The 14,887-nt window shown below is 43.3% G+C and overlaps 1 protein-coding gene across 2 annotated transcripts in view; it reads left to right on the top strand.

Annotated features, from left to right (window-relative positions):
• The window catches only part of NRBP2 (nuclear receptor binding protein 2), a 1,106,111-nt gene that overhangs the window by 597,833 nt on the left and 493,391 nt on the right, over positions 1-14,887 (top strand). For both annotated transcript variants that reach the window (XM_044067493.1, XM_044067492.1), the window contains exon 5: positions 13,594-13,634. In XM_044067493.1, the coding sequence (XP_043923428.1) occupies positions 13,594-13,634 (41 nt within the window). The remainder of the gene's footprint in view (positions 1-13,593; positions 13,635-14,887) is intronic.

The raw sequence follows: 14,887 nt of genomic DNA, 5'->3' as shown, positions 1-14,887 counted from the left end.
TGGCAGTGGATTTTTACGGTGCCAAGTTGCCAGCCCGACACCCAACCTTCAAAGAAGGCATACCCATTCACACACGCACCTACCTGCATGTCTTTAGACATCACTCAACCATGGCGAGGACATGCAGACTCCACACAGAAGGCACTCCAGCCGAGAATCGAATGGGAGAACCTCTTGCTGTGAGGCGACAATGCTAACCGCTGCACCACTGCGACCTACCCTCACAAATACTATAATTTACTAAAAAACTTTAGTAGAATGGCATAAAATCAGATGAAAAGTCAATGAAATGAGGGGGTCGTGAGTATGAAACAAGACCTACCATTTCTAGCTTTGACAGTAGTTTTTGAAAATGTTTACCTAAAACTTATTATAGCATGAAAGTACAGTTAGTAGAGTACAGCAAATTATTTGCTGGATATAGTGTGGCTTTTTTCACAACAGTGTTTGGAAAGCCCTGCAATATTTAAATCACTGTCAATGAGTACAGGTTAGAGGCTTAATTGTTTATCAAGATGCAAGAATGGATTAATATATTTTTCCAGAATTATTCTAGTAGAGTCCTACTTGTGCTGTGATTCACCAAATATTTTTGTTGCTTTTTTATAAGTGTTTTACAAAGATTTCTAAGCTGTTGGTACATGAATTGGTACATGTTGGTACATGTGTTGGTATATGAATCTGTAGTTTTGTCTTTCTTATTTATCCTCAAGTCTTGTCTCTAGATGTCATCAGTTCTTCTTTTCAGTCAAATATTCAAGGATAGGCTCTATATCTTACTAGGAAGGATTTCAGTGGGGAACTGTGTCTAGAAATATTATGAATAATGATTATAAAATAATTTGTGGCATCGTTTAGTGAAAGGAAGCTGTCAAGAAAATTCTAGCTTACACTTTACATGATCTGCTTCAGTACATTATGGGCAACACTCTTTAAATTTTATACGTCAGTAAATTTGTAATTTGAAATTGTCTTACTTTGCTTTCTTACAAGAAAACTGGCACAATGAACAGTGATATATCAGCACTCATTCTAGAAGCAGACGTGTTAGGTATGACATAAGTATCCATTCTAATCAGCTTTCTCTTCTCAATCTTTTACCGGTGCATATAAGCTTTGTAACTTTTTGTTATTGGTCACAGAAAAGTTATAAGTGATCTCTGTTTCATTCTGACTCCCATCTAGATAATTTGCATCCGTGAGACAGAATTCTATTTTTGTTTTCCACCACCCAGGTTAGAAAATATGTTAGATTCCTTGTTCTCTTTGCAGGGATATATATGCGTATTATTTTCACGAGTTGTATGTACCAAGAGTTATGTTTGCTAAAATAACGTTTTAAGTATCTGAGTTTATATACCATCATTTATAGGATAGGTTGCAGTCAGTCCATTTCCATAATGCCTATCCACCTATCCTTTTATGACGTCTGTCTAAATAGGTTTCATGTTGTGAAAGTTTAACCATGTTTCTTTTATACTCAGTGTATCTGGGTTATAAAGATGGGTGGGTGCCTTATTTTTGCACTTACTGCACATGCTAAGATAACGTCTAGCCTGTATGATTATATCACAGATAGTCATTTAGTGAAGTTACTTGGTCTGAAACTGGGATGAATACCTCAAGGGATGTTTTGGTGGTAAACTCAGCAGGGTTACTTAGGATTTTTTTTTCCTGGATCTAAGGTAGAAAGATTTTATCTTAAGGATGTGAAATCTGTAAATGTTAAATGGTAAAAGCAGGTGAGGGGAATGTACTGGTAGGGAGATATGTGTTGTCAGGCATAGCTGAGTAGTTGTAAGAGAGTTAGCGATTGCAATTAATTAAGTACCTAAATTGTGATGGAGGGGCTTTGTGGATTTTAAGTTGTTTAAACCCTGTTCAAATACAAGTACTTGTAAGATGAAAGAGCTGGTTAGCAAGGGTTTGGTTTTATCTTTTATGATGTTAGAGAGACAGTTGAAGGAAAAAAGGATAAAGCAAGAGTTGAAAGAATTAATTTAAAATGTTAGAAAATGTTTATTTATTCGCAGCTTTCAAAACAAAATCATAACTATCACTATAAATATTGTGTTTCTTTTTATTATTTGTTTGTTAACTGGATAGGTAAACTGGTACAATGATGTTTTTCAGTAATGACCTGAGCCATATGACATAGACATGCACAAAGTGGCTGTACAGATACAGGTGAAGTACACTGAAGTAATACAAAGAGATATTTAGTAGATAGGAAACTGATGTGCATAGATGAGATACAAATTAGAAGTACTGTACGATGAAAGAAAACTCTCATTGCTTAATGTTAAAAAAACTGAAAATAGTACTTGTAGATATCCGTGTTTCAATTTACAAAAGCTTTCTGGTTATCTGCCAGTAGAGCAAAGGGTTTATGATTATGAGCTGTTAAAGAACTGCTTGCAGTCCTGGATTTGATATAAGCAGCCTCCATTTACACAATGTGTGACTCTGAGCAAGTCACTTAACCAGATTGTCCTCTTGGACTATCCCTGAAAACAGAAATGTGTGTTGAGTGAGATTATCCATTGAAGAAATAAATAAAAATAAAATACACGCTTGTACCTTATCCCTGAAGCTGATATCTAAGTTGTAGTACACACTTGTAATATTTTCTTGCAATGATTACTATGATACCATGAACCTAGGACTTTATGACACTGAGACTGAATGAATGGCTTCAGCTGTTGCAAAACTGCATGGTCTGACTACTTACAGGTACTTCACATAACCATCACATCATACCTGTTCTTCAGAGCCTGCATTGCTTTGGCTCCAAGTCGGAGCTTGCATCATCTTTAAGATCTTGGTGTTAGTATATTTGCCCTTACAAGACTTGTACCTGAGAGTTTTAGTGTCATACTGCCTACCTATGGCATTCTGCTCAGTCACAAAGGGACTACTTGTGTTTACATGGTGGGTCTAGAAACTTCTAGATTTCATTCTTCTACCTTGCACGATTCACACATGCGGACTCTGTTTCTAAGGAAGAGTTCCTCACTGACTTCCTCCAACAGATACCTGAAGACTTCTCTTTTTTAGTCAGTAATTGATGGGAGTGGGGCACATCAATATCAGGCCTTTAATAAATACCTGCTCTGCAGTGGATTTGTGCATTTCAGCATGTATTGCCTACAGCTAGATTTCATAAGAGAATTGATGGCGTTCTCTTGGAATTCCTGAGTGATGTGTTTTTGTTTTACTATGCTTTTTTTCCTCTAAGCCTAGCCCTATTCTTATCTCTACTCACTCCGTTTGCCCTGTGGGCTCACTCCGCTCCCCTACCCTACCCCCAAATCCCACCCACCCCAGTACACCTGACCTTATACTTCCCTAGCCACACCCCCAACCCTAATCTACCAATTACCTCACTACATTACTCTTTATCAATTAACACGTTCAGGCTCCTTTGGTTAGCCTAATCTTTCTACACCTGCTATTCCCTCTAACATTCCCTACCTCACAACTGTTCTTGAGTTTCTTCCAAATAGCTTAACCTCCACCACCCTATACCCCTCACTATGTATAACCACTGTGGGTCAACACACCTTAACATTCTTTTCTTATCTATTGGGCTCACCTCATTACTTATATTTCATGGCCTAACTTGCTATGAATCCCTAACTTTTGCTAAATTTCTACATCCCCTAAGACAAGCAAGCCCTCTCTCTCCTATCGCCTCCCTAACACACAGTAACATAACATCCTCTTCATCCTTCCTTCTACCTCACTTTCATAGACTAACCCATATTAAATATCTCCAAATGAAAAAAGGATACCCTTCTGTCTGTAAAATTGTCAAACTAACATGTAACCCTCATAATTGCTTACTGCTACATGGTGACATCCACCCAAACCCTGGTCCTAACTTTACAACCCTTAATACTTCTTCAGCCAATACTACCACTCCCCTCTGTGTCCCAAAAAGCCTAAGCTCTCTACTTATACGTCACCTCAATATACGAAGTGTAAATAACAAAATTATCTAGCTACACTCCCTATTAGACATCTATTCCTTTGACATCTTATGCCTTACTGAAATTAGAAGTTATGTACTCACCATAACGTTCCATCTGAGTAGGTGTATTCATTTGTCTGCAACCTGTGGGTTATGGATCCGATATCGGATCCGAACCGGCATAGTTTTCCAGCTATGGATCCAAGCTCTCAGCTCCTCCCCTCACCCATAATGCCCTGCTCTACCCTCATGACCTCAGATCGAGTTTGCCAAAGCAACAATACCCTCAAAAGGGTAACAAGTAATATGCAGGAAACTGAAAGGCCAGGGGATAGGAGGCGGGATGATTGCAGACAAATGAATACACCTACTCAGATGGCGCGTTATGGTGAGTACATAACTTCTAAATCTGAAGTAGGATATTCATTTGTCTGCAACCTGTGGGACAGAGTCCCCAGCTACCTGAATCTTGGGCGGCCATCATGGAAGGATATTCCGGAGCACCGCGGAGCCAAAGGATGCTCTACCCCTAGATGCAAGATCCAACTTATAGTGAGAAATAAATGTATGAGATGAAGCCCACGTAGCTGCTGCACAAATATCATCTAGAGGAATCCTAGCCTTGAAGGCTGCTGAGGTAGATACTGACCGGGTTGAATGGGCATGAACACCCTCCGGTGCGGGCCTTCCTGACGCTTGATAAGCCAATAAAATGCACTGTGAAATCCAGCGGGACAGAGAAACTTTGGAAATTGGCTTGCCCAAATTGAATTTTGCAAAGGAAATAAACAGCTGGTCGGATTGCCTATGACCAGCTGTCCTGTTGAGATAAAATCTTAGTTGCCTGTGAACATCTAGTGAGTGTAGCCTATATTCACCTTTGTTTTCATACTTAGGGAAGAAAACAGGAGGTTAATGGATTGATTGATGTTTGCTTCAGAAGCGATTTTAGGAAGGAAGGACGGTTGGTCCTGAGGAGACACGGTCCGGATAAAAACCAAGTAAGGAGGTTTAGCTGATAAAGCTTGAAGTTCAGAAACTCTCTTGGCTGATGTAATGGCTACCAAAAGGCTGTCTTGTAAGACAAGAATTTGAGGTCCACTGTAGCCGGGCTCGAAAGGGGGCGGTCAAGGCCTGTAGGACCAAAGAAAGGTCCCAAGGAGGAACTGCTTGCTTTATAGGGGCCTGAGAAGGAAAGTACCCTTAAGAAAAGTTTTGCACAATTTGGCTGACATAAGAGGATTAGACTCTTGACCAATGTGATAGTGAGAAATTGCCGCCAGTTGAACTTTGACTGTGGAACTGCTGGCACCATCATTAAAGAGAGGTTAGAAAATCAAGCACTACGGGGAGAGGAACTGTGAAGGGATCTAGGCCTTGCCGCTCCGCCCACACAGAGAAACGTTTCCATTTGCTTCGGTAAACCTTTCTAGTGGATGGTTTATGAGCCGCCACCAAAATAGCCTTTACCGGTGAAGAAATACCGAGTCCTTATCAAGAGTGGAACTGGAGCAGCCAAGCGGTCAGCTTCAGGCTGTCCAGGTTCGGTGGAGGAATGCAGGATGGATGGGATATCAGATCCGGAATGGGATCTAGAATCCAAGGAGGATTCACGAGTGAGACCTTAGGAAGGGGAACCAGATCTGTCGAGGCCAGAAGCAGACAATGAGAATCATTCTGCAACCCACCGAGAGGCTTTCTGAAGAACTTGCAGCATCAGAGGCAAGGGTGGATAGGCATACAGAAGACCGGGTGGCCAAGCATGCACCAGAGCGTCTCTTGGGGTACCTCCGGGAGGAGGTATTAGGGCGAAAAAACTGTCTCACTTGGTGTTTGTGGGAGAAGCAAAAGATCGCATGAAGGGTTCCCCACCGTGCGAATATGCGTTCCGCTACTTGACAATTGAGAGACCACTCGTAAGGGGTCAGAATGGTGCGACTGAGCTTGTCCGCTAGGATGTTGGACCGACCGGAATGTGCGTTGCTATGAGAAGGCGATTGGGGGAGATTGCCCATTCCCAAACTCGCATGGCCACTCGTCTAAGAGGGTAAGTCCTTGTTACCCCTTGCTTGTTGATGTACCAGACAACAGACATATTGTCCGATTGAATCGCAATTGTTCCCAAGGGAAGAAAGTCCTGAAGTGCTAGCAACGCTAAGAGCACTGCTCTCATCTCTAGAACATTGATATGCAGTAAGGTCTCTGAATCGTTCCACGTGCCTTGGACTGTCCGGCCCAAAGTGCCCCCACCCGAGGCGGGAGGCGTCCGTGGTCACCGTGGCGAGAGGGGAGAAGCACAAAATGGGCGACCCTCGTGGAGATCCGGGAGTGGAGCCACCACAAGAGGGACCGCTTGCAAGCCTTGCTGATCGCTATGGGATGATGCATGGGAGAGCAAGGTATGACCACTGTACTAAGGCGTCCACTGTAGAATGCATATTGAGCCTGGCAAGAGGAAGAAGTGCTATTGATGAAGCCATGGACCCTAGAGCCCTCAGGACCAACTCCGCTGGAACAGAACATGAATGGAGAATGGCCCGCACCTGGAGCTGCAGATTTAGAACTCTGTCCGCAGTGAGGAAGGCTCGTAAACTCCTTGTGTCTAGTCTGGCCCTATGAAATCTAAGAGCTGAGTGGGTGCCAGGTTGGACTTGTTTGTATTTATTGTGATGCCCAGAAATGGAGCAAGATGGAGAAAGGAGTCTCGCCAGAGAAGTAGATGCCTTGTTGGGGCGGTAAGGAGCCAGTCGTCCAGGTAGGGAAAGACCTGCACCCCTGAAGCCTCAGGTGGGCCGCTACCACTGCTAGTACTTTGGTAAACACCCTGGGGCTGTGGTGAGACCAAAGGGAAGGACCCGGAACTGGTAGTGACTGGCTCCCAGCCGAAGCGGAGAAACCTCCTGGGCGTCTGTCCATTAGGATGTGGTAGTACGTCCTTGAGATCTATCGAGCACATCCAGTGGCCTTCTCCCAGAAGGGGAGAATAGATTGTAGAGTGACCATTCGGAATTTTTCTTTGGGGACTGCCAGATTCAAGAGAGAGAGGTCTAGGATTGGTCTTAGTTCCCCGTCTTTTTGGCACTAAAAGAACCTGGAGTAGAACCCTGATCCGATCTGGTCTGGGGAGCGGGCTGGATGGCTCTTTTCTCTAGCAGATGGCCAATTTCTGCCAAAGCGGCCTCCCTTGACCGGGTGGTACGTCTGGGAGGGACTTCATCTTTGGAAGGTGAAGGAAAGGAATGCGATATCCCTGGATATGATTTGGAGAACCCAGCAGTCCGATGTTATGGACTCCCATGCCGCTAGGTGCCCGAACGTCCCCGACTGCCTCCAGAGTAGAGCAGTCGGGCAACCCTCAGGGTTGCTGCGCGGGCCGTTCAGAGAAAGGTTCCTGGACCCGAAGTTTCTGGGAGCCCCTCTGCCTCTAGGGCGGCGTCCTCCCTGTCCTCCTCTGCCACGGAAGGACTGGTTGTCCGGAGCAGGCTGGGACTGCTGCGACTTCCGGAACCACATCTTCTTCTGACCCTTTTGGTTCCTAGAATAGGGCCTCTGGGGTGCAGAGAAGCGGATTCCGACGGCAGACAGCGTCTTCCGTCCTTCTCGCTCTGGGTCAACGTCTCGTGAACGGTCTTGCCAAACAGAGCAGAACCATCAAAGGGGGCGTTCGCAAACGACGCCTTGAAGGGCTCAGAGAAATCGCAGTGGCGGAGCCAGGCCTGACGCCTAGTGACCAGTCCTGTCCCCGCAGCTCTAGCGGCGCCCTCCGTAGCATGGGAGAGTAGCCGCATAGAAGTATTTGTGACTGACCTAAGAGTGGCCATTTTGGTGGAGTGCAGAGCTCTGTCCTCCTCCGAAATGGACTCAGGGGGGGATGCAGCGTACTCCTTAATAAGGTCTCGCTGCATCCGAATAACATGTGCCAAATAGTTCAGCGCCCTTACCGAGAAGGTCGCCGAACTGAACATCCGCTTCCCCAAGCGGTCCATCATCCGAGACTCCTTGCTCGGTGGGTGGACTGAGGGACTCTCCTGAGCCAGTTCCCTCTTTGTGGCCGCCGCCATCAACATGGCATCTACAGGAGGCCCCTTACTCCAATGGGTCCTGTCAGAAGGCGGGCTAAGGATTTTATCAGGTCTTTTGGGAATTGGCTCCACGGTGTCCGGTTCCTTCCACGCCCTGGTGGTAATAAGGTCCACCAGGGGTCGGCAGGGGACACCCAAGAGGTAAACGGGCCCGTTTGAATGCCTCCAAGAACACGGACTCGTCCGAGGAAGACTTGGGGCAGACCACCCCCTGATACGGAGCATTTCCATGATGTCTCCGAAGGAGACATCCTCGGGGTGACCGTGGGGAGCCTTCCTTCCTCCAAGTCCGTGTCTTCAGTGAGAGACTCAGGGAGTCAATGTGCCTCCTTTTGCACGTATGCTTGAGGAGCCTCCTCTGGGGGCTGTCAGAGGAGTCCTCGCAGCAGCAATTTGCTCCACGGGAGCAACTTGGGGCACAAGCGGGCTGTCCCAGGGGCCGGATGGTGGAAGCCTGGCCCAGTGCAGAGGGAGCGGGGGAGCCGAAGCAAGTGCCGGGGTCCGGAGACCCTCAACAGAGCCCTCTCCACTACATCAAAAGCCGAAGGGAGCCGACCTCGACCAAAGGATCCGACAATCGGCTCCCCTCGGATCCGAAGAGTGGATCGGGCCGGCGCCCGGCACTCGGATCCGAAGGACAGTGCGCTCCGACACAGACGGCGCCGAAGGAGCACTGATCCCCGGATCCGGCTCGGATCCAGGCTCCGAGATCGGGTCCGACGCACTCGAGGGCATGGTCGGATCCGGTACCAAGTACTATCGGCTCCGACCCCCGGCCCGAAGCTGCTCGGCTCCAGTTGCTCGAACCCGGAAGCGGGTCGGAGAAGGAGCAATGGGCTTGAAAAGGGTGTTGAGCTCCCCGGAGGGAGGCAAGAGCACTCCCATCTGCATCTGGGCCTGGATGAACCTTCGCATCATCCGGTCCAGATCAGCATCGAGCTATGGGTAGATCTCGGCGAGGCTACCGAGGTAGGCCTGGAATGCCTCCTCGATAGCCTCGGCGGAGATCGGTCTCCTCCTCCTCAGGACCCGGTGAGAAGCACACAGGTGACCGGAGCCGAGAAGGAGGAGACCGCACCGACAAGGAAGCCGGGGAGAAGCCGCTTGGCTGGCGGGGCGAAACAGAGGTCTCGGCCCGCCGCTTGTGGTGCTTCTCCCTCCGGTCCTTTTTAGATGCATCCCTCTCCTGTCCTGAAGCGGGAGTTTGAGTCCCAGGAGCAGGAGGGGGTGCTACAGGGGGAACAGCTGCAGCCGCAGGAGTCCCCGAAGGAGCGGGGGTCGGAGCCGAGTCCGGCGGTAAAAGACCCGCCAAGACCAGCTTGGACCTCCGCTCCTTCAGTGCCCTGGGGTTGAACCCTGCACAAATGGAACAACCAGATGTGAGGTGTACAACCCCAAGACACATATCACACCGAGTGTGGCCATCAGCCGGTGAGAGCTTATGGCCACACTCGGAGCATTTAGAGAATATTGACTTAGGCTGTTCAGCCATAGTCACTAAAGCTAACCAAAAGTTACAGAAGTAACTTAAAACAATAAAGTAATAAAGAAGCACACAGGCCTCACACACACTCATTACGCAGCGAGGGGAGGGGATAAAATATACTACTGAAAATTAAATTAAACTAAAAACAGTCAATAATGATAGGAAACCTACAACTTTCACACAAAAAAGTTTAAAGAAAGCAAAAATATTCTATTCTTGAACAAGAAAAAATCCACTTAGCTGAGAGCTATGAGAACCACATCCAGTTACCAGCGCGGCAAACAAGATCTGAGGTCATGAGGGTAGAGCAGGGCATTATGGGTGAGGGGAGGAGCTGAGAGCTTGGATCCATAGCTGGAAAACTATGCCGGTTCGGATCCGATATCGGATCCATAACCCACAGGTTGCAGACAAATGAATATCCTACTTCAGATCTTGGCTTAAACCCACAACTAAAGACAATGACATTGTCCCTCTAGGCTATAACATTCTCAGACTAGACCGTCTAAATAGAAAGGGTGGTGGGGTAGCAATACTGTTCAAATCTGAACTGAAGGTCACTTCACTAGATATACATCCTCCACCACCTAATTACTCAGAAATTTTAACCTCTAAGCTCCAAATTAATACAAATAAATCAATATACATTATCTGCTCATATATCCCCCCCCAATAATAACATCAGTACTCTTGAAAATACCCTTAGTTGGCTTTCCATGTCCCTACCACAAGAAACCATACTCCTTGGAGACTTTAATATTGATTGGAATAGCTGTACCTCTGCCAATCCAACTACTCATATAAACCTCTTTGGCTTCCACCAAACCATTACCTTCCCTACCAGAACCCACAAACCTAGCAAGAAACAATCCACCTTAGATTGGATACTAATTAATAGTGACCCCCATACTTATCAAACAGGTATACTCCCCGACAATATAAGTGACCATTCTCTTATTTTCATTTCTAGGCAAAAGACTCACATTCACAATCAAATAGCTTTTAGAACTACCAGAAACAAAAAATATCTCAACCCAGTTAATTTCCAAGCTGAGCTCAAAGCTTGCAATTGGTTTCCCCTAAAATACCTACCTCTTGACGAAGCTGTTTCATACTTTAACAAAACATTTTTGTAAATCCTTGATCACCACGCTCCCACTTGCTCTGTTAGAATTAAAAACAAACCATCTCCCTGGCTGTCTAAGGACACAAGGCTAAACATTCGACTAAGAAACAAACTTTGGTCCAAGTGGAGAAAAACTAAAAACCCAACTGATCACCTAACTTTTAGACAACTTCGTAATATCACTAAGAAATCCATAATCCTTGACAAAAAAACTACTACCTCAAAGTCCAACGGACCCAACAACAAAACCCACAAAAGTTCTGGTCAGGAATCAATAAACTACTCCACCCAGGACAGTCCAAAAAGCATACCCCCTCTAACTTAACCCAAACTTCTCCCAACCAAATTGCTGACACCTTTAACAAATTTTTCACTGAAACAGTCCAATCACTAGCAAATAACTTACCACCTGTTACCACCACCAAATCACCCTCACTAACCAACTTGCCCCAGTCATTTAACCTCCAACCTGTTCCAACATCTCTAATACACTCCCTGCTTCTTAAACTTAAACCATGTACACCATCAGCTGACCTCCTCCCAGCTGAATACCTGCAAATTGCAGCTGGTGTACTTGCCTACTCTATTTCTATCTTAATAAACAGAACCATTTCTGAATCTTATGTCCCATCCATCTGGAAAGTCTCACATATCATCCCTTTGCATAAGGGAGGTACCTCAAATGCATTATCAAACTTCCGCCCCATAGCCCTTCTCTCTCTCCTAGCAAAAATTATGGAGAGATGTATCCACCATCAATTACTTCATTACCTCCTCCAAAACAACCTACTAGTAGACTGCCAACATGGTTTCAGGCCACACCATAGGACAACAACAGTTCTTATATCCTTTACAGACTGCATTAATAAAAATAGGAATACTAACCTGCTATCTTCTGCTCTCTTCATAGACCTCTCAAAGGCCATTGATATGGTTAACCACCAACTATTGATAGGTATACTTGAATCACTTTCTGTTGATTCTCAATTAGTACAATGGTTCCAATCCTACCTGGAAAACAGGAAACAAGCTGTCCTGTGGGACAGCAATGTATCCTCTCAGCTTCCTATCACCCTTGGAGTCCCACAAGGAACAATTCTTGGTCCACTCCTTTTCACAGTTTTCATTAATGATCTGAAAACCTCCCTTCCCCAAACTACATGCATACAATATGCCGATGATTTGACTCTGATATGTGCCGCATCCTCTCCAGCAAAACTCCAAACTAGCACACAGTCTTTACCTTAGTTGAAAACTGGTTCCATCAAAAATGTCTCCTCCTTAACCCAAAAAAAAACTAAATTATTACTATTTACTCCCACACAGAAAGTCCCCCTCTATCAATTTCATAGTGAAATCAAATAATGGCACAGAAATTGCTCCCGACACCACCACCAAACTCCTTGGTATAACAATAGATAACAATCTCAACTTTGACAGACACATTAACTCAACTATTAAAACAGTCAATAGAAAACTTGGATTCCTCTATAGAATCAAACCTTTTCTCACAGACTCAGCTAAGATTTCTATTGCCCAAACCCACCTCATTTCCACCCTTCTCTACGCCACCCCCATCTATACTAACTTATCCAAGAGCAATCTAAATAAACTAGCAACCTCCTACAACAACATAGCCAAATTTGCCACCGGTGCCCCTTTCCGTACCCACCATTGACTTAATCTTAAACTTCTAGGATGGCTGGAAGTACAAAATCAACTACTTTTCCAGCAACTCATTTTTATCCACAAGATTTTACATCATCCTATAAATATTTCCATACTTTGTAGCCTTTTCAATTCTTATAAAAATCTTCCAACTCTAAGATCCGCTAAAAAGCTACAAGTCACCACCATAAAATCCAATAACAAATCAGGGGACTGCCTGTTCTCAAATGCTGTTGGCAGTACTTGGAACAGACTTCCAAGTGAAATAACATCCCTTACTTCCACCAACCTTTTCAAGAAACAATTGAGAAACTTCATTAAACCCAATGACTCTGCGCCCGCTCCAATCCTGACTGATCTATTCTCCTTTTTTCTATATAATCCCCAACTAAAAACATTTTTTCTGATACTTCTCTATCCTCTACATTTGACTTGACTCAACAAATTTTTCTTTCTTTTTTGTACCTCCTTACTGTGCTGGGTAAACTTATGTACATTAAATCTTTTTTGTTTTTTTTTATATAAATTGTAAAAAGAACAATTTGTCTTTTCCTATGTGTAGCCTAATAACTGTTTGCTATAACACTCCTGCCAATCAATTGCATATTTATGTAATTGTTTTGTATTTCCACTGCTTTTTTGTGGACTATATTTATAAACAAAATGTTTTTGTTTTTTTCTTTCTCGGAGCTTTTCTCCTCGGGCCTCTACTGAAAATGGACATACATCCAATTAGACTAGTCCGGTCAACAAATGTAAAATAAATAAATAAAATAAATTGTGTTTTCTTTGCTTATTTGTTTCTTTTATTCAGTTATTTTTCTTTTTCCACATTTGTTAAAGCTACTTTGTTCTAAAGCATTTCAATAAAGTATGAAATTGAAGTTGAAATTTAAACTGCTTCAACCCACTATATGATTTATCCATAGTGTGTATTAGTATGCAAACTGATACACAAATATGACAATATTTCCAGTAAGTTCCAACAGATCCTCATGCATTAAATTATTCAAATTCATAAAAACTACCTTTTGCATCAGCATATACAGAAAAACGTATGAGACTTAGAAATATAATTTGCATGGGCATGCAAAAATATTTACAGGTATCAGATGAGTAGTTTATATTGTATTGTTCAAATGTGAACTGCCTTTTATTGTGTTACATTATATAATGTAATAAACAATATTTTTGTTGTTGTTACGTATTCAGCTGTTCATCAAAGAAAATGTTCATCCTTTTTCTGCTCTTCTTGTAGACTTTAAAACGGTGGTGTACGCAAATACTTTCTGCTTTGAGGTAAGTAGCATCCTGTTTGCCTTAAATTTTACCACTGAATGAGATCTTTTCCGAGGCAAATATTTGAAAGCATGTATTATAAATTCTAGAAACATTTCCTTTTTCTCCACATACCCACAGATTTTTTTTTCTGTTACCCTATGATGGAATTTTATAGAAATGCTAGTAAACCTGAATTCATATAATCCATAATGCATGAGATCATGGGAGATGAATATAGAGTACTAATTCCATGGTAATGATGGATATCTCATTTGAAATAGCAACAGTCATGACAACAGTCATATGCAGATTCACCCTTTGAATGAGGGGGTCATCAGTCTACAATAGATGACTCATCTTTAGAACACTTTTATTTAAATAATATTCCTTTATATCATAATCACATTTATAATAGACAATTGCAATACTAAAACGCTTATACTATCTTCATTTTTCATATTTGAATTAGAAAATATATGAAAACATGTACATTTGCTTATCTTTTCTATTTCCCTTCCCATCCCCCTTCCACTGGGAATCCAAGCTTTTTCCAAGTCAAGTTTGATTCTAGCTCAGACAATAATTATTATACTTCTTAGTCTAGTGAGATGGACACATCTCCTTTCCTCTTTGCATATTTTAATTATTTATATTTTATTTACTCCATGTCTCATGTACTACACTTTTAATATTGTGTCCTGATTAGTATTTGTCAGGCTTTACCTTTCCTGCCATATTCCTTCATAGGTACCTCTACCTGTCATATATATCCTGCATTTCTCCTTTATAAATTTCTTTATCATGTGGTTCATTCTGCAACCATTTCCTGTTATTTTCATTTAAGTACTGTTAGCCTGACCCCCATATGTAAAAATGGAAAAAAGGGTTGTGGATGGATGGATATGCATTGCAGAGCCCTGACTTTTCCCCTTATATGAGGCATAGAGTGAATTAATACAGGATTGTACAACATAGCATTTATAGCATTGACTTTTCATCTTGTAGAAGAACTTGAGAGAGGTCTTGGGGAACAGTTAATTCATTGCAGTTCTATAACAAGTTCCATTTATCCAGATCCTGTTCAGCAACCAGTCTTCTGTCTTCTTTTTAAGTAGATTGTACATATTTTGTGGTAAAAATGCTTAAGTGCAACTTTCTAGAGTAAGGAAGTACATACTTTTTTCAACTGTGCAAAGGAACTTGCCTGCTGTTTCTGAGAAATGGACTTGCATTATAGGGTCAAAGGTAAATACTAGACCAGCAGTCTGCAG

This window comes from Protopterus annectens, chromosome 3.part1 (assembly GCF_019279795.1).
Source record: "Protopterus annectens isolate FY-2018-M chromosome 3.part1, PAN1.0, whole genome shotgun sequence".
Taxonomy (NCBI): Eukaryota; Metazoa; Chordata; order Ceratodontiformes; family Protopteridae; genus Protopterus; species Protopterus annectens.
The sequence above is the reverse complement of the archived record's forward strand: the minus strand, read 5'-3'. Positions and strand labels throughout refer to the sequence as shown.